General features: G+C 31.3%; 1 protein-coding gene across 47 annotated transcripts in view; it reads right to left on the bottom strand.

Annotated features, from left to right (window-relative positions):
• The window catches only part of LOC139527410 (RIMS-binding protein 2-like), a 131,155-nt gene that overhangs the window by 48,657 nt on the left and 60,322 nt on the right, over positions 1-22,176 (bottom strand). For all 47 annotated transcript variants that reach the window (XM_071322830.1, XM_071322825.1, XM_071322828.1 and 44 more), the window contains 2 exons: positions 20,732-20,815; positions 18,988-19,077 (listed from right to left, as the gene is read on the bottom strand). In XM_071322830.1, the coding sequence (XP_071178931.1) occupies positions 18,988-19,077; positions 20,732-20,815 (174 nt within the window). The remainder of the gene's footprint in view (positions 1-18,987; positions 19,078-20,731; positions 20,816-22,176) is intronic.

The raw sequence follows: 22,176 nt of genomic DNA, 5'->3' as shown, positions 1-22,176 counted from the left end.
AATAGTCATGTTTGCAGTGTCAAAACATATGTTAATTGATTTATATTCTGAACTACCAATGTTTCAGAATTTCTAGAACAATTTTTCTTTTGGATACTTGAAATTGTAACTACTGGCACAACAAATTATGCATGAAAGACGATCTAGAAGGTCATTTTTTCAAAATGCCAATGCTAATACATTTATTACAAAAAAAAGGACTAAATGTTTTGGAAAAGCAAGACTGTGACTAAATGGTCATTCAATCTTCTTAGGCAGATAACAAAGTGACATTATGCTATTAATTAGCAATAAAGGAATATCAACCAAAAGGCAAACAACAGTAACAGAAAACACAAAATAGAAAACAAAAAAACAAACAACAGTAACATAAAACACAACATAGAAAACAAAAAAACAAACAACAGTAACAGAAAACACAAAATAGAAAACAAAAAAACAAACAACAGTAACAGAAAACACAAAACACAAAATAGAAAACAAAAAAACAAACAAAAGTAACAGAAAACACAACATAGAAAACAAAAGGCAAACAATAGTGTAGAAGCCTATTTAGATACTTTATATCCATCAATTTTTCTTTAAGTCAAATCAACAAACTTTATATATTATTTCTCCCTAATGTAAAGTTCCTTCCTTGAAACAGAGACAGACAATCTTTTTTTATGTAAAAAATATTCAATTAATCTGAAAACAGCAATATATTTTATAACTGTAAAGCCATAATTTCAGAAGAATATGTCCCTGTTGTATTGCTATAAAAGTTCAAATTGACATATTTTTTTCTAAAAGCGTGATTTTTTAGTTGGCTGTTGTAATGTATTGGCTGTTGTAATGAAAATACATAACAGAGGAAGTGTCTCTCTAGCAAATTGGCTGGCTTAACACCAATCAGATTTTACATCTGAAATAAATCTGTTTGAAACTTAATGAAAATTTAATATTTATATCTATATCTATATTGATCATGTATATAGCCTGAAGGTTAACATCTGATTATGTTATAGTCAGTTTATTCCTTCAAAAGGCAATTAACACATGCAAGATATATTTTTCCAAATATTAATCATCATACAGTCTGATTTTAATCAAACCTCTCTGTCAGCGCTCCTGTTTTACAATGTGTCGTGTGACATTCAGAAAACAGGAGAGTGAGAGGTTTGATTTCAATCAGACTGTAAGATGATCAACATAACTCTTAGATCTTTACTGTGGATTGATTATACAATACAAGTTGTTTTTTTTTGGGGGGGGGGGGGGGGGGGGGGTTCAGAAAAATTTACATTTATTTTCAAGGACGTTTTGTGCTAATGACACATTCTGCCGAAAAAGAAATTTTATGAATATTTTAAATTTGTGCTTCACCATTATACCCATTGAATCTATTAAAATCAGTACCCAGAGAACAATTATATGAATTCCCACTGAGCATGTCACTGTTTTCTATGATATACACTATACAGATTCTATTTTGGTAAAATTTATCTAAGGAAATCGTTAACTTTAACTTCTCCTTATTTTCTGAGAACTATTCTATACTTATAAATATTCTATATTGTCCATAATATTTTAGAATGCAAATGTCTTGCAAATTTATATTCTTTATTACTTTCACAATACTTTCATTTACATCTTATTATCAAATTTCAATAAAATCTTTCCAATAATTATTCCATCCCAGACAATAACCAATAAAATATTAACAAATATAGAAATTTATAAATATTTACAAAGGTTAAGAGTTAAATAACCGGATGGAGAAATATTTCACTGCAATATACATATTTATATGTTAATCTTACCTAATTAATATACAGGTAACAGCGAGGACTCGTTAATTAACTTTCAGCTATTATCATTTGATCAAACTTCAAGGTTGACACATCTGCTATTTTCTTTGACTTTGGAGGTTTTTTTTCAAGCAGATGAAAAGAAATAAAAAAGCTGCACAACAATCAAACAGACTTTGTGATTGAAGTTCAGAGAACAGACTTTAATAACAAGTTTCCATATAATCAATAACAGATATTGAAAAGCTAACCAGAGAACTAATAAAAATGAGAATAGAAATGGGGAACATAATTTCAAAGAGACAACAACTCTACCAAAGAGCAGACAACAGCTAAAGGCTGGGCCGTCAACGCAGTGAGAAAATCCTGCACCTGAATGTGGGCCTCATCTGGTTGGTATAAGCCCTCGCAGAGTTATACATCATTACAAAATGTGAAGTAATAGTTCTTCCAATGCTATATACTTGAAGTAACTTCATCTCTATAGTTCTTTTAGTGCATGGCCTTCAACTTGAGAAAAATTTTACACCTTACTAAACGTTCAAAATAAATTACTACACAGTTTGAGCCAACATCTATAAATCCTTTTCAAATTCTAAAATAAAATTTGAACAACCAAATAAATATAAAAAGTGGCATGAGTGTCAATGAGCCATCTCTCAAACCAAGTCACAATTTGTAAAAGTAAACCCAATATGCAGGATGTACGTTTTCTGATTAAATAAAAGTTTGAACAACCAATCATATTTGCAGGCTGTTAGATGATATATCACCGCTGCAGGTTACTTCATTGAAGAGCGACAATTGGAAATGGAATTCTACATTCCATAAAAATACTTGAATACAAGTACTCAATCTTGTTGTCATATAGTTCTACCACCAATTTGTTTTCTTCTTGTTTGTGTTATCACCTAAAGGTGTTTATATAACACCTGCTGGTAAGACAACTGTCCTTGATATTTACAGTTATCAGTGGTCAGTTATCAGGCCAGATAAAATGACCATCTGCAGTCCTATTTTTCTGTCAATTATGAGTTTTATAAGCTTAATTTAAGATTGTATCTATCTATCTTCACCATACAGTATTTTTCCCTATCAATTCCCTTCCCAATGCTAATGAGAATCGATAGAAATAAATGTATCTATTATATTGTCCTTATTAATGTTTTATTTAATACTGTTATTAAGACATATGTAGACAGGTTCATTTATATACAGATGCTACTCAGATGGTTTGTATGGTTTATAGTAAAGAATGGGTAACAAATGTAAATTCCAAGGTTGTATTATCCATTAACATGAAGAATAAGACTTAATTAAGTTCTAGTCTAAAGGATTATGACTTCTTGACGTCAAAATTATTTGGACTAGTTAGGAGACACTACAAAAATTAAAATAGACTTTTAAGACGTCATAACTATATGAAGCAATGCTGAAAAAATGAGCAGTGCTATAAAGTTCAATCCTGCTGAAGGGACAGTCCAAAAAGCAACCAGAACCCCTCCCCCCGAATAATGTCCTAATTGAAGACATTGCAGCGGAGTGCCCCCACCGACAATTACAATGTAAACAGGTTTCGCATAAGTGTTTTGACACGGGCAAGTGTACTCAAGTCATTAGTTGTCAATTTTAAGAAACCAAAAATTATGTATTTTTCTCAAAGGAGTCGTTGATTTTTAACATCAAAGGGGAAATCAGTTCATAAGAACTTAGTTTTTAAAATGCAACATTTAAATGTTCCTGATATTGATACTCTCAGATATTATTGACTGGACACCAGAATTGTTTCCAAGTTTGCCCAAAATTAACAGTTGTATTTCTACTCCACATCATAACATATTTTATCCAGAATTCTCCAGTAGACTGTCTCACTTGGTTTGCACTTCCTTAAATTGCTTAAGGTTTTTCTCTTACTAAATGATTGGTCTTAATACATATTTCAAACGAATTTATGAGTTTCAAATATCAGTAAACTACAGTTGTTTCCTCTTACTACAACACAGTTTTCATTAGTGGTATACATATTAGGATAAACCTTGAATAAAACTAATTTTGTATTTTATAGAATGCAAATTGCCAGTTATATTTGATTAAAAGTATTAGATGAGTTGACTGGTTGTAAAACTGGTTCCCAAACCTAGTTTATATTGATCATCAGTTATATAATACTAATGACATTTCATAATAATTCATACAGAATGTAACCAGGTATTTTGCCAATGTTGAAATTCTATCATAATTTTATCAAGAGTTATGTAATCAAAGCTAGGTATACCACTACAAGAATGTCCTCTTCCATTGTAATTCATTGTAATAAGTTTGAAGGCTATAGTTTTTGTAAAATTATCTACACACATTACATTAACATCCAAATTGGGCCTTTTGGAATCCTTGCTTTTTTCATGGATATTTGGTAATTTGTGAATCAAAGGACTGTGATGAGAATTTTGGCATATACAATTTACGTCATGTACAGCTACATTTAAGGAATATACCGTCTTGGTTCATTCATGTTGGGTTCATTCATGTTTGTGGTAAACAATTGTTGTGGACTGAAGAAAGCATGATGCACTTTCAGAATTGATTTTCCTCTAAGTTCAGTATTTTTGTGATTTTACTTTTTTCTTTGATATTTGATTCTGAGGTTTTGCAAAAGTCTGCATAAAACATATAAATAATTTATAATAGAAAATTTGTGATTCGTTGAACATTCAAATTTGTAGTTCACCAGTCTGTACCCATGAAATTCACCAAAATTGGTATCAAACGAATAATAGTAATCCAGTAACCCATTTGAATTGAATAATAATTCTAAAATTTCAATACTATTTTTGAAAACCAATACATGTATATCCATCAAAGGAAACATCAATAAAATTCTGGTTACTAATTTACATATTTCCAATTACCCTTACTAACATGTCATAACCCATCATCCAATCAAAAAGCCCAATTATACAGCAATGAATGCATGTCCTCCAATTATAATTACATAACTAATTGTTTAAATTTTACCTTAATTTTGAATTCTTGAAATCGGCACCACACTATGTTAATTATTTTTAACATTTCCACGTGAAGGTTAAGAATGAAGAGATGGCGCCCAACATCCATCGAAAAAAGTGTGTATAATGTAGAAGAACTCATCTTTTCACCTCAGTGTATATTCCACGATACGACAATATGCATATCCTCCTATTTGGTTTCTTAACTATACAAAAATCAATCTGTTTTTTCATTCTGGGCCTAATCCTTAATGATTAATTTTGTCGCCTACTACAGCAATGCAAGAAGGCAAAACTTTTCAACTCAATGAATTTCATCGAAAGTGTATTCTACAATAAATCCTGCAACCTGGATACTTTCACACAAGAAGATGTCACATTATATTTCAATTTCCATTTGTGAAACCTTGAGACTGGCGAAAACCTCTATATACCTGGAGTCATGGACAAAATTCACAGCTAATTTAAATCCAATTCAAATATTGTCATTTAAACTTTTACTTAAAATGTCTATCATTCCAAAAAATTACGCAAATTTAGTATGATGCATCTAAATTTCAAATTATCAACTGACTAACTTGTCTCATGTGGGTAGTAAATTGATACATTAAACAAGATAAGATAAATTTACGATATTTGCATCTTTTTTAATCACTATATAAAATGATAAATCACTTATGCTTTTTTGCTTTTTTTTGCACAACAAGTGAAATCCTTCGCTTTCCTGAGTCAATTTGAAAAGGAATTAGTCAATTAACGGAAAACTATAGTCCTATCAATTCCATTAATAAAATGTATGCCAGACAAATTCACAAATACACTGCTATCTATCCTAAAGCTAATTTGATACAATCATTGCATATATCCTTTCACATTTACTATTAACAACCTAGAATCTATTGCTGTATTCCAACATAAATATACAATTGCATTTCAATATATCTACGCTTTGTACTCGTCTCTCGATGACACTGAGGTCTCATGGGTAAAATAAATATGTGTCTAATTTCCTCGCCATTATAATAATTACACTTTTATCACTCTTACTCTCACCCTAATCAACAAATTGAAACAATCGGTGTTATAATCGATTCATTTAAAAGTCAAATTTCTCATCCAGGTGAAAAAATCAAAACAATCTTTGCTTCATAAAAGATTCCTTGATGCTAATATCTATGCCTGGAATTTCATTGACTTATATTTCTTCCGTAATGAGTCTGAAAACAGCAGGTTATTGGATCTTATTTATTGTCCATAAATATTTATACTCATAAAATTCTAGTTTTAATCAGTATCTTCTAATGAATTATAAAATTAATGAATTTCGAATACATGTTTGACGATTGTTGTATCATTCTTACAATTCCACTTTCCATAAATTTCTCAATTTCTCCTTAATTACTAATTTCCTTATTTTTGAGGACAAAATTTTCAAATAATAACAATAAAATCAACGGAATCATATTGTTGCTGTATAATCCTTAAAAAAATTCTGTTTTGATGTTAGAGTTTCATACTTTTTCCAATGAACTGACGTAATATACAGTTGTTATAATTCGTTCTAATCCATCACATGAATATACTGATCATCAACTGCATTATGACACAGTTTTAATCCACGAACATGTTTATTCAGTTTAATTAACGAAACATGTTCGCATATTATCATCAGTACAATTTTTCTAGAATAGAATTTTAATTAATCTCAATTCACTGAATTATTTTCGAAAATTCGAAATATTTATGAGTACTAACATTCCCCCAGAGAGTGTCAGACCACCAATGCTGTAGTAATAGCCTGTTATATACTATTAAGCATTAGATTCAATACTTTTGCTAATGCACTTTCCGTTATAAACAATTTTCCATTTATTCAACATGCCATAAAATATTTGTATTTAGTTTCTCCTGATAATACAGGTATTAGTTAATCCCATAGAACATAATAGCTAATGTAACGATGTACTACGCAGATGCACAATCTAAGAATAGCAACTCTGTGCATATTACGACTAACCAAATACCTTAATATACGATTCTTTTAAATCTTCTTTCACAAGCGAATTTTTTTCAAACAAATTCACCGAGCCATGTTCAAAAGATAATTTCTAACCTTTCAGAATAAAAGTTAGTTCAAAGAAAATGGAATGCTTTTATGGAAGTGGTTTCTTGTTTCACATCCTTCCTGAGTTCCGTGACGAAACACAGAAAATTACATCCAATCAGGCAATAGATCTATGAAATTTATTTTAAGAAATTTTAAATGGTTTTGACTATTACAAGACTACATTTGTATTTCCTCTCAGAATGTTTAACTATAATCACCCGACAAACAATGATTTGAGATCCACATTGTACTTATAAACCCCAGGAAATTGTTCAAGACTTATATTTCAGAGATCCACATTGTACTTATAAACGCCAGGAAATTGTTCAAGACTTATATTTCAAAGACTAATGTATTGATCGGAAACTAAAAAAAAAAATTGTCTTGAAGGATTCCAGATATATCGTTTTTTTATTTTTTGCTTGGTCGCATATTGAACGAAGTATATATTGGATAGCATTTAGTACCAAACTATCAATACATACAAATTTTATTCAGTTCAGCTAATATTCTAAAATGTGCCAGGAATGTGCTCTCTCTGCACTTTCTCACTTTTCACTAAATCTAAAAAACATGCATTTAACAATCAAGACGTAATGAACTTCATTTCCAGTCAAGTCTAATCCATTGTGCTATTGATTGATAACTATTTGAATATCAATTAAAAGATACAAGCAGACAGACTTTCAAAACATAAAATCTTCTTTGAATATCAATTAAAAGATACAAGCAGACAGACTTTCAAAACATAAAATCTTCTTAACTCCTATTATGTAATGAATAAAAACTAAAAAAAAAAAATGATAATATTTAGAATCAGTTTTTCAATTTGAAATTTGAACTAGACAAATACATAATTTTTTTCTATATTTTAGCGCTGTCTTTTCAAGTCAGGAATATGACAGTTGATATCCATTATTTGCTGTATTTGAGTTTTGGATTTTGCAATTCGATTTAAATGACTTTCATGCAGTTTTGAATTTTCCTGGGAGTTGGTATTTTTTTTATTTGACTTTTTTCATAATGTCAAATGCATGATTAAAAGTGATTTTAAATACTGAACGCTGAATTGATTGAAAACGTGACAATTAGCAGTCATAAGATGGGATAAATGTCTCATCTTAAATAAATGTTAACGACTTGAGGACAAAAAATAAAATTGAGAATGGAAATGGGGAATATACGTGTCAAAGAGACAACATTACCGGGCCTGACCATAGAGCAGACATATTCAAAGCCTGTTGGCTTTAAAATCAAGTTTATAATATGTAAATTCAAAATTTTAAATATTTGGCTGTTTTTGGTGTATATTCTAGAGTTTGAAATTATAGCACCAATCCACTAATCACTCAGTCTCTCTAAAGACATAATAAGATAAGTCATTGGATGCCAGCAAATACAAGTATTAACAAGAATATGTCTAAAGTACACAGAGGCCCCAATCACACTATCAATTTTTATATTCAGTGGGACATGAAATTGGATCAAAACTTAAATTAGAACAAGAATGTGTCCCAAGTACACGGATGCCCCGTCCGCACTATCATTTTCTATCTTCATTGGACCTGGTAAAATGGAAATAGGGTAAAATCTCTAATTTGGCATTAAAATTAGAAAGATCATATCATAGTGAACATGTTTACTAAGTTTCAAGTTGATTGGACTTCAACTAAAACTACCTCCACCAAAAGCTTTAACCTGAAGCTGGATGGACGAATGGATGAATGGACCAACAGACAAACGAACAGACAGACAGACCCACAGACCAGAAAACATAATGTCCATAAATGGGGCATAAAAATCATAATCATAGGGACATATGAACTAAGATGCAAGCTAATTGGACTTCAACATCATTAAAAATTCCCTTGACCAAAACCTTTAACCTGAAGCGGGGCAGACAGATTAACAGATATAGACGAACAGACGGATTCACAAATGGACCAACAAATTGAAAAACATAATGCCGCCATAGGTAGACTAAGGGCATAATAAAAAAAAAGATAACATATACTTTCTAAACATTCAGACATTGGTTTGGGTTTTCGGGTCTCATTCTGTTCTACAAGCTATGAAGACAAGCAGTTAGTTTCTCATATCAGATTTTAAAATAAAAAGATTTTCTGTTTGACTTTTGCATTAAATATTTGCCTTTATGACACAACGCCATTTTATGCCAAATGTTCAGCAACTTCAAACCTTAGTAGCACTTCCATTAACATCTTTAATACCAATTTTACAATCTGGCGTAGTAAAACATCAAAAGGATTAAGATTTTACTCCTAATAACCAAACTAATAGACAGTTATGCAACAGCCAAACACCAAGCTTACAAAGCATGGCGGAACTTTACTGCTACAAAATATCCAATAATTGAAAAATACTTGACAGTTTTTATCGATATTGCTGCAAGCTAGAAATATAGGTTTTAAAACATTTGTCATTCAAAGTAGAGCAAATTAAGACAAAAGCTGATCATTTAGCATAATTATAACCATTTATAAATTCAAAACGCAAATAATCGTAAATCAAATCACCGAAAGTTAAATATATGTTATGTCTCATTATAATTTTGATCTACAATTATGAAGTCAAGATTTTCTACTTCAATTTGAGGAAAGATGGCCTTTTAAATTAAGTTTGATTTCAGAAAATCTAGATAAATGAATACTTTTAAGAAACAAAATCAAATTACAAAATAGACAAAAATTCATTACTAATATAGAATTAAAAGGTCTAAAAATTTAAAGCCAAGTTATAAAATTTAATCACTGTTTTTACAAAAACTGAAGTGTTATGTATACAATGGTATATTTATTCAGTTTCAGATAGATAATAAAATTCAACTTTTTTTCAAAGATGTGTTTATTGTTTGGAATAAAAATAAACTTATCCATAGGTTAGGTTAAATATTTCCTTTCTGCTTTCGGCTGGGTTTTTGTTTTAACCATCTCATCTTATTTATAAACTAGAGGCTCTAAAGAGCCTGTGTCGCTCACCTTGGTCTATGTGAATATTAAACAAAGGAAGCAGATGGATACATGAAAAAATTGTGTTTTGGTGATGGTAGCCAGCTATAAAAGGCCCCAAAATGACAATTTAAAACATTTACATCATGAAAACTAACAGCCTTATCTATATACACCATTTTAGAAAAAATAATTTAAAGAAGGAAACATGCAACCAGAATTTTCTTTCTCAATTCTATTTATTAATTGATGATTGATAGGTGTTTTATGTACCTTTCAGCACTTTTGTATATTTCAGGTGGGTAGTATAAAAAAGAAGATGTGGTATGATTGCCAATGAGACAACTGTCCACAAAAGACCAAAATGACACAGACATTAACAACTATAGGTCACCATACAGCCTTCAACAATGAGCAAAGCCCATACCACATAGTCAGCTATAAAAGGCCCCGATAAGACAATGTAAAACAATTTAAATAGGTTTTAATTGGTAGATGAAACAGGATTCCAAGGAGAAAACCAAATCCCTTGGTAAAAAAATCAATTCAATTTATGATATACAAGATAAGAATGTGTCTATAGTACATTGGACTTTACATAACTTCATCAAAAACTACCTTGACCAATAACTTTAACCTGAAGCAGGACATTGACGGACGAACAAATGCACAGACCTAAAAACATAAAGCCTGTAAATGGGTCATATAAAATTCAGTATGAATTATATCTAAATTATCTAAAAAAAATATTTAACTTAAAATTCAAATCACGCAAGATTTAAGTGTGGGACAGGGATAAAACACAAAATAGATTGACAGCATGCTATTTAAGTTTGTCACATCCGAATAATAAATACAACCTTCTAAAACAATCATGGGAGAGGATTTAAGTGTGGGACAAGGATAAAACACAAAATAGATTGACAGCATGCTATTCAAGTTTGTCACATCCGAATAATAAATACAACCTTCTAAAACAATCATGGGAGAGGATTAACCAATGAAAATATAAATGCACTTGTAATCTTGATAAGAAATTATTGATTGTAGAATTAGTATAAGGTATTAGTTTGTCCTTATATATCGTTTCCATTACGACAGAGACTTAAGCAGCACTTGTTTGGAATTACGAGTAATGTTTTCTTGTTAACCTATAAAACTGTAAATAGTTAGAATTATAGTTGGGACTTATCTCAGTGCCATCATGATTCTGTACAGTTATAGAATATGCTTCTTGCTAACCTATAAAACTGTAAATAGTTAGAATTATAGTTGGGACTTATCTCAGTGCCATCATGATTCTGTACAGTTATAGAATATGCTTCTTGCTAACCTATAAAACTGTAAATAGTTAGAATTATAGTTAGGACTTATCTCAGTGCCATCATGATTCTGTACAGTTATAGAATATGCTTCTTGCTAACCTATAAAACTGTAAATAGTTAGAATTATAGTTAGGACTTATCTCAGTACCATCATGATTCTGTACAGACAGTTATAGAATTTGCTTCAAAATTGTTTTATCATGAAAAAAATAGAACATTCATTCAATGCATTTCAGCTGATATCAATTTATTGGAAAAAAAGGGGCTATACAGAGACTATGATTATAATTTGAAAATGTCATGTACCAGGGGCGGATCCAGCCATTTTTAAAAGGGGAGGTTCCCAACCCAGGATAAAAGGGGTGGGTGGGGTGGTCCAACTATATTTCCCCATTCAAACAGGGCTCGACATTAACGTTTGTCCGATTGTCCGGGACAAGTGGACACAGGTGTCGGGCAAGTAGATTCACCATACTACTTGTCCGATGGGACAAGTGCAAAATCAAGGTCAGATAAAAATAGATCAAATTCAAGACTTATACATTCCCAAAAAATATGAATGATTGTTTTATTGATCATACTTAATGAAATAATTATTCATTGATTGAACCAGAGACATATAAAACTTGTATAATATGTCTCTGATTTAAAGTATTTAACATGCTGGCAGCCATTGACCAGGGGGATATAAGTAAGGGGAAAGAAACCAATGTTACTGTATCTTCTTAGTATAAGCTTCCTTGAATTAGGAGCACCTCCATATGGAGTTTTACCTAAACTTTAAAATATTAAATTAAAGTATGTTTCATTTGATTTTGCTTTAATGCATAACAATACATTAAAAGAGGTTTTATTTGATAAGATCTATGATATAAAAATTTAAGATGAAAAAAAAATAAATAAATAAAATCTAAAAAGGCAGATTTTTTAGTGAAATGTGTATGTACTTCATGATCATATATCAATGTATATACAAATCAAAACAAATTGTTAAAGCTTGTTTTGTCATCATCAATAAATTAAAAAGGTTTACTCATATACATGTTCAAGGTGGCCAGGTGTATTTACATCCTTGGTTTAACCCATACCACTACTAAAGAATGAATAGGTCCATAGGGGAACGTAGTGGTTTGGGAAGAAATGATGATTTGATGATTGACAAATGATAATGACATTGAGTCAGAGAACACAGTCTTGCAAAAAAACTTTCATTCTGAAATAATGAAATGTATTTTGATGTGGTATTCATATAACATTACAAAATGCTCCTTTTATTAGGTACAATCAAAGCCCAAGTGTTATTATTGCATAAATCATCAATATGTTAGATTTTCAATTATGAATTCGGACAAGTAAGTTAAGAGTTCGGACAAGCTGATTTTCTTGCCACTTGTCCGAAGGGACAAGTTAGAAAAATTGTTAATGTAGAGGCCTGTCAAATGCATTGATCATCAAAAAAAAAGGGGGGGTCCAAACCCAAGGACACCCTTTTTGGATCTGCCACTGTGTATTGCTTACATTATATGCAACATTTTCCTTTATTAACATGCCCCATCATTCCTTCATAATTATTTTTGTTGTCGTATTAATCTGGTGGTTTTCAGGTTTGAATTGTTTAAATTATTCATCTTAATGTGAATTTTAAATAATTTATACCTTAGCTTATCCATTACTCTCTTTTAATGAGCGAATATGAATGGCAACATTTATAAGAATTGAGATTGCAACAGTCAAAGTATTTCAGAGACCAAGATCAATATCTAATCACAATGAAATCACTACAACTCTTTTATAGAGTTAGATAGGAGATTATGTCTGATTAGACTATTGTATTGAGGAGGACATTGTCCTAGACAGGAATTTTTACAAACATTAAAACAATATCAGATGAAACTGAAAGTATTTTAATCAAACATCATTAAATGTAATTGAGATGTGACATTCTGAATTCTAAATAGCTTTTGTGATTCATGGGTAAAACCTATTCACGAAGTTTTATTTCCTAGTTGTTCTATTTTATTTTTTTTAATACCAAAATTAAGAATGTACTTTAATGTACAATAGTTTGGTTTAGACTGTTACAATGATTGAGTCCACGTTTTTAATGTGTCCATTTTGCACTTTTCATCGTACCAAAAGTTCAGAACAATTGTTTATAATTAGTCTGACCTCAAACCCATCGAAACTAATTTTACTCATAAATTTTGAGTACAAAAAGAGACTTGAAACCCATCCTGACGGCTTTTACTTCTATTCCTAATTGCTGAGTACAAAGAGACTTGAAACCCATCCTGACTGCTTTTACTTCTATTCCTAATTGCTGATGAGTACAAAGAGACTTAAAACTCATCCTGACTGCTTTTACTCCTATTCCTAATTGCTGAGTACAAAGAGACTAGAAACCCATCAAGACTACTTTTACTTTTATTCCTACACATGTTGAGTACAAAGAGACAAGAAACCCATCCTGACTGCTTTTACTCCTATTTCTAATTGCTGAGTACAAAGAGACTTGAAACCCATCAAGACTGATTTTACTTCTATTCCTACACATGTTGAGAAAACATGAAAGAAAATATGCTCCAGCTTAGGCATCTAACCCAGTGGCAGATCCAGGAGGAGGGTTCCTCTGATTGTAGGTTGGTCCCCTCCGTAAAAACATTCAGACTCACTATGCCTTCGGAATATATATACAAAGGTACTGTCAAGAATTTCAATAACGGCTGGGAAACAGACTACTCGGATTGAAACCTCTACTTTTTTTTTATGATCAAATTGTATTAGAATGGGGACATATGATTGGAATCCCCCTTTAATCCTAGGTTGGGAACCTCCGATTTTGAAAATGGCTGAATCCACCCCTGTATATAATCCATAAGCTCCACACTGAAAACTTGTCTACTACTGCCAGTCACTGTAAGAGTTCTTTGATTGATGTCACTATAAGCTTTGTTTTACTTGTATACAACATTTTATCAAGGTTGAATGATCAAATGCCTTAGAGGTAAACTGTACAGAGTTATAAGAAAATCAACCATTTGAACTCAAAACTGGAGACATTGGTCTTTGCACACTTAATCAGAATCCAAAGCATTCAATTGAAAATGTTTAACATCTGGCTTAGAATTATGACAAAATTTTGACAATGTTTAAATCACCAATTTTAATTCACATAGCAACAGAAAATTGAAACTTTCCCAGACCAACAATTCTTAATTCTCTTGTCAACAAAAACTGACACATGTAAATGAAAAGTATCGGAAAACATGTTCTTTTCACCAAGAATTTCAGCCCTTTGAAAGTTACATAATTTCCTTAAAAATTGAGACGATATAAAGACATTCTTCATATTTAGACCATTTAAAGACATTCTTCATAAACTGCCTTAAACCATATGAAAATCAATACAATATAATAGAAACAAACACTTTATATATTTTAATTTCACCCTGATCGATTAAAGCATTGTGACAACTTGAAAGTCGCATTATTTTGAAACACAAAGTCATGCTGATACAGACACTCAAAAGTATGGCAGATAGCAATGTTTTATTATTCACTATTCATATTACTATAAAAGAAAATTGAATAAAAATTCCAATGCTTAGGAATACAAGACATATTCAATATCTTTAGGTTTATTGCACTTAAGAACTTCCTTCAAGCTCACACATATGTTTTTATTCAAAATAACCCAACAATAGCTTTAGGTAAATAATTTCAAACAGCCACCTCAAACACTTGACTTTTTATATCGAAAAATAAAGAAATACTGATCATTTCCATTCATATTGGAAGAAATTGATTAATTCATGTTTGTTATTAATACAAAAAGTCTGCATAAACATAAAAAAGAAGATGTGGTATGATTGCAAATGAGACAACGTTCCACAAGAGACCAAATGACACAGAAATTAACAGCTATAGGTCATTGTATGGTCTTCAACAATAAGCAAAGTCCATATCGCATGGTCAGCTATAAAAGGGCTTGAAATCTATGAAAGTTGATCAATTCAAACAATTTTTCAATGTCACATCCAAGCTTTATCATGCAGTGAATGTTATAATATAAGGAATTTGAGGTTCAGGTTGCTTCAAACCCTTCATATCAAGATTGATGGCCGATTTGTGGAAGCCTCTATTAAATTGATTGACATCTGTAAATTGAGCTGCGTCCAGATAGAAATTGACCTTATGGAAGTTCGTATTTACATGTACATAAAAGACTTTGATTGATTTTGAAACATTTAAATACGATAAATAACAGATGATTTTTTGTCTGTTTTGTATGGTTGGTTATGGCAATTCCATGTTGCAAATACAAAATTTCAAGTCTGGTATCTATTATGAGTTTTGTTATGTTCAAACAGTTACTGACTTTCCATATTGAGTTATTTTATGTTCAAACAGTTACTGACTTTCCATATTGAGTTTTTTTTATGTTCAAACAGTTACTGACTTTCCATATTGAGTTTTGTTATGTTCAAACAGTTACTGACTTTCCATATTGAGTTTTTTTATGTTCAGACAGTTACTGACTTTTCATATTGAGTTTTTTTAACGCGAAAAATAGGTGAACAGATATTTCGATATTCATTTGCAATCATTATAAGGTTGATTTCTATCAAATGCAACTCAATTGTTAAAGAAAACATGTGTTGACCTCTTAATAACTTTGTTGGCTTGCTGTCTCATTTTATTTATTTTAGATATGCTTACAAACATCAGACTTAGAAGCAGCATTTAAATGGCATAGGTGGTCTCAATGGGGGCTTCTGATCCAAATCCCGTTTACTGTTTTGTCAGATTCCTGTATCCCGCTTACACTATATATGTAAGCAATTCTCATTTTTTGGTACTTTCCCATGTCCCGCTAGACATCATTTCCTGTTTTCACGGCACAATGATTTGACTTTCACGTGTCACGCTTACAAAAAAATCGTCAATACCGCATCACCCTTAGACCCCAATGAGACCCACGGCATACTGTCACTCACAGTCAAAATTAATACAATGACATTTTAATTACAAAATTATGTTCCTAATAAGTCATTGCTAATAGAGTACATTAGACCCAATGTCATTACGTCAAAATTACATAATTATTTTTTTTTCTTTCTAATAAATTCTACAAGGAATAAAAAACACATATATTTGGAAATACATCTTCTATATGCCAAAGAAATAAACTAAATGGTTGCCATGGAAAAAATGATGATTTGGATATAAACCTACATGATATCTCCAGTAATACTGACGAGGCAAACAGTTTTAGAATACTAATGGACAAATTTTTACGATTTCATTGAAAAATAGGTTATCAGCCAGACCATAAATAACTTGGCTTGTTTCCAGTTAATGATATATCATCAGAGGCAATTCATCTCATCAAAGTTTAATGAAATTTAATTAAAATGGATCCTGCAGCATATTATATAGAGATATATGCACTCTACCATACTATTAAATTTGATTGTGATTTGTCGAAGAATTAAATTGCCCAGAGAAAGTTTAACTGATTTGCTATAGAATAAAGGGAGATATGGTGTATTCTGCAATGAGACAGCAACCCAATGACATAGAAAAACCAAAATATCTGCAGGTTATGTGACTATTAAAGATATGTTATTGACAAGAAATCTCTTGAAGGACAATACATATTACATGACCATGCACTAAGATATGACAGGCTAACCACTGACAAGTTCCTGATTTTAGATAGCATAATTGTCAACTGACCCATTTTTAAGGAATTTTGAGAATTTACAAACCCGCATAAAAACTTTCAATGAACCAAATAAGTCATCAAATGACCTATGATTTCAATTGAAATGGGTTGGAATTTTAAAGTGCAGACTAGAACAAATCCTCGACATTGCATCTCAGTGACTAAACTAAAGTACCTCTGCCTTTTTTTAATATCTGTTTATACTTGTAAGAGAATAAAGGGTTTACTGGTCATGCAGGGATCCCATAACTGCTTGTTTGTTTTGTTTTAATTTTATTGTTAAATTGCTTACATAAGTAGTCAATATTTATTGACAGTCTTCAGCCTTACAAGTTCACAATCCTCTTACTTTTATAATCTTTACAAAGGAATGAAAGGTCTGACAGATCTCTCTCAAGTAGATTGCAGATAGATGATAAACACATGTGGAAAACAACAGGAAAAATAATGATTAAATATAAAGAGTGGAAGGTTGGTTCAAGTTGTATTTTTCAGTGTATCATCTCAACCAGAATGTTTTCAGGTAGAACTACATGTCCTCAATGTGACCCGATCATGTGGCCAGATCAATCTGTGACTTCCCCTCCAGGTATTGTTCTGTCCAATTATCTTGTAACTTAATTATACTCTCAGAGAATTACACATAGAAGTAATTAAAAACCTACACAATTATCACTCACTCGTCTATACACATTATTGGATAATTGCTTCGTCAATACGACAAAATTACTCAATAACGAACATTGTCTGGTTAACGTTGGCCGATTGTCATTAACTCAGCGTAATAAATCTTACAAAATACTAAAACAAGTGCTATAAAGCTAGCAGCTGCACTGTTAATAAGCTGTTCACAATCAGAAGTACATAATTGATTTGTTTTTGATTGGTTAGTTATTACTAGTTGGGTAATATATGTATAAGTAGTGCATTACCCTCTACAGTTTGTTCATTCTGTCAATAAACTGGTAGCAGTCTGGGCCAAAAACTTTTTTTTATCTACTATAGTCAAGAAATTTAATATCAAAACTTGTCTCTATAAGACAATATAAAATTTGAAAATTTTCACTAGTCAGAATCAATGTTTACTGGGCGCATCAAACTATATATCTAGTGGCTGACGGTGCAGACTGTTGTAGATAAGAAAAACAATGATAATCAAATACCAAAAAGAACGAACTTTTACTTTGCACCCATGGAAGTCTGTTCGGTTCACACTGAACAATATATTGTTGTTGAAAATCTTTCCTTTATTCAAAAATTAACTATTTTTGGAAGGTGTGTTTGAAACGATTGGACAAATAATGAAATGACTTTTTCTGTAAGGAACCAACTTTTCCCTATACCTCATCATATAGTAGGGGTAAATTCAGTAAATAAATATACGTCATCAGGGACCGCCCATTTAGGGGAGAGCTTTCTGTATAACACTGAAGTCATATGCTCTTCTGATTGGTAGATAATGTTTGTAATAAATATTTTATGGTAGATGGATCAAAACTAGAGTTGAAAAAAAATAAAAAATAAATGCTGAATGTATTAATTTTTTTTACTTCAGGGTTGAAAAGTAATGGGGGTCAGTATAGGAATTCAGTGCGAATCTTCATTGTTTGTAAACAAGGCCATGTGAATGCCCAAAAATGCTGCATGACCCTATGTTTTTATTAGTGTAAAAGATAGGGCTACATTTGTACTTTCATGAATGTTATATGAAAGTTTCCAATTTCTAAAGGTAAATCAGGTATAAATTTAATTCCATACATAGATTAGCATTAAAGTCAATGGGAGATTTTTTACTGAATTTACCCCAGTATCATGCTGTCAGGTCTTTCCATAATCTACATAATTGATTTATTCTAAGGGAAATAACTCAAACTCGTATTCAGAAAGTTTTGCAATATTTGTGACAGTAATAGTATTTTAAATGACATTTCAAGTTTTGATTATATTTATCATTTGCAGTATTGGTTTCAATTGCAATAATTAAAATTGCAAACTATGGCTTCATAACCTGTCAGGAACTTTTCTAAAGCATCCCATTTGAGAACTGTAAATATTAAACATACCTTCTCTAGATCAGCCAACCTATGAGTGAGATCAGACACTTGTATGGTTAATTCTGTATTTTGTGTAGCACTCTCTTGCAAATCTGCTTCCTGTAAAACATTTTAGTTGGTTTTACTATTATTAAATTTGTATCTGCAAAATAGCAACTTAATCATGGTTCATGGTGTGACTGATTTTTATAGTTTGTTTTTATTATGTACTGTTTCACCACTGTCCTAGGTAAGGGGACGGTTTGGTGCCCACTAACATGTTTAACTCCTCCACATTCTGTATATGCCTTTCCCAGGTCAGGAGCCTATAATTCAGTGTTTGTTGTTTGTGGCTGTGCACCATCTTTGTTTTTATAAAATTGAGAATGGGAATGGGGAATGTGTCAAAGAGACAACAACCCGACCAAATAGACCAATAAGGGTCACCAACAGGTCTTCAATGTAGCGAGAAATTCCCGCACCCGGAGGCGTCCTTCAGCTGGCCCCTAAACAAATATATACTAGTCCAGTGATAATGAACTTTCCAAATTGTACACAAGAAACTTAAAAATTAAAATAATACAAGACTAACAAAGGCCAGAGGCTCCTGACTTGGGACAGGCGCAAAAATGCGGCGGGGTTAAACATGTTTGTGAGATCTCAACCCTCCCCCTATACCTCTAACCAATGTAGAAAAGTAAACGCATAACAATACGCACATTAAAATTCAGTTAAAGAGAAGTCCGAGTCTGATGTCAGAAGATGTAACCAAAGAAAATAAACAAAATGACAATAATACATGAATAACAACAGACTACTAGCAGTTAACTGACATGCCAGCTCCAGACTTCAATTAAACTGACTGAAAGATTATGATTTCATCATATGAACATCAGGCACAATCCTTCCCGTTAGGGGTTTAGTATCATACCATCATAACATATATGATTTGTTTTGTACACAAATTAGGTTGTTAGTTTTACCGTTTGAATCGTTTTACATTTGTGACTTCAGGGCTTTTTATAGCTATGCCGTATGGGCTTTGCTTATTGTTCAAGGCCATACAGAGATCTATAATTGTTATTTCCATGTAACTGTGAATTTCAAAAATTTTCAAAGTTGTAAACCCTTAATTTTGGCAAAAATTAGTGGAGCAGAACGAAACTTTAAATGGATCTGAACTCATCATGGTTAGCTAACATACCAAAAATCAGCCCAATATCTGAAAGCATTTATCAAAAATTTATGAAAGTCCAAAGCCCGGAATTACAGCAAAAATTAGCCGAGCGGAAAGAAACTTAAACTTGATATGTAACTCATCTTCGTTAACTCACATGCCAAAAATCATCCCAATATCTGAAAGGGTTTAGAAAAAACTCTGTATAATGGTTTGTTGCGGAATGACAGAAGGGCAAAACTATATGGCACAGACAACTTTGTTGCAGGGCCATAAAAAAATTGGAAGAGTATAAAACATTGAGATATTTTTTGGCTGTATGAAATGAATAGTAACTGCTAGCTAGACCAAAACTGATCTGATTTTACCTAAGCTTATGTTTGGTACATAAGTTAATATTGCTTAGTAGTATATATGTATACCTTGCTGTTTTTATATAAGGATGATGAATAAATATCAATATTAGAACATTTTTAAATCTATGATTGCATGAACCTAAAAAGGATATATAAAATTTAGTATGGTAATTGGGGAATGTGTCAAAGTTTTTAACTTAAAGATTTAGCGTCTAAAAACTACAAAATGATGGTTACTTACCAAATGTCTACTTCTTCCTCTTTCTCTTTCTATTTCTTTATTTAATCTTTCACATTCAATTTTTTTCTGTGTAAATTCTATTTCCTGTAATAAGGAAAATATTAATTGAATACAAAGGGAGACAATCCAATCTGATTTGAGGGTTTAATATTATATATCATGTACAACTAGAGTTGTCTCCCATACAACTACATTTACATTGAATTAAAAGAATAGAAAATATAGAATTTATTTGCCATGCTTTTTTGCTCTCTGGTTTTATCTAACCTTTTAAAAAAACATGATACACACAATAAAGTGAGCTGAAAAAGTAGAAAAAAATACGTTTCTACACTATATGTTTGAGATTTGTTTTCCATTATATCTGATGCAAGAAATATTAGCATGATTAGCCACAGGTCACATTAAGCAAAAGACAATCAAAAAATCATTGACATAGATCTACCCTTATCTTTTTTAATTATATCGCAATTTTATTGTTTTGCTTCAACAACATGTATCTTGTAGTTCCCCATGGCCTTTCTTTACAAAACTTAGGCCTCTGGTGACGTGATGAGTATTCGATAAAAGCTGAATCGTATAAAAGACATAAACGCTGACAGTTTTCCAATAATTCTGTAGATATTTTGTGTTTTATTGGAACAAATCATTAGAAGCAAACAAGCAATTAAACGTTTTATGCCTGAATGTGTTGTTCATATTCCAATATTTATTTTTCTTGCAAGAGAAATTGTGTACTCGATAAATCTTTGAACGGCTAAATTATACCTTCAAAGCTCTACCAGACAAATATAAACGCACCAATTCAAGAACCAGACAGTTCACACAAGGTACAATTTTGAGATATAATGAATCAAAATATTTTCGCTTTCATTAAAAACTTTCATGCGTTTAAGATAATGAACTTAAGGTGGTACCCAACACTTGCACTAAAATGAATTTGGCTCGTTTAATTTTCATAAAATTTTGTCAAAGTACTTACTTTGACCCTTTAACAAAAATATAAAAAAATCAAAAATTTTGAACCAACCATTTTGTCAGAAAAATTACACTGGTTATATAGCAGTTTGACAAACACCAATTTTGATCATTGAGAAGCTTAATAATCCTTTTACAACACAACGTAATTAAAACATTTAACTGTCTTTACAGAGTTATCTCCCTGTAGTGTTAGGTACCACCTTAAATAGTTACTGACAGGATTCTGTGGTTAAATCTAATATATAACAAATAAAACATAATGATACTGTAAATTCAGATACTGTGGATTCATTTATTTTCGTGGGTATCAATTTTCGTGGATTGACGAAAAATTGTATTTTCGTGGATATTTGATTTCGTGGTTATGCCAATATCTGCATACAAAGCATATAAAAAATTTACGTTTCGTTGAACATTTAAATTCGTGGTTATCATGTACCCACGAAATCCACGAAAATTGGTAT

Source organism: Mytilus edulis, chromosome 6 (assembly GCF_963676685.1).
Source record: "Mytilus edulis chromosome 6, xbMytEdul2.2, whole genome shotgun sequence".
Lineage (NCBI taxonomy): Eukaryota > Metazoa > Mollusca > Bivalvia > Mytilida > Mytilidae > Mytilus > Mytilus edulis.
Note: the sequence above shows the minus strand (reverse complement) of the source record. Positions and strands in the feature narration are given on the sequence as shown.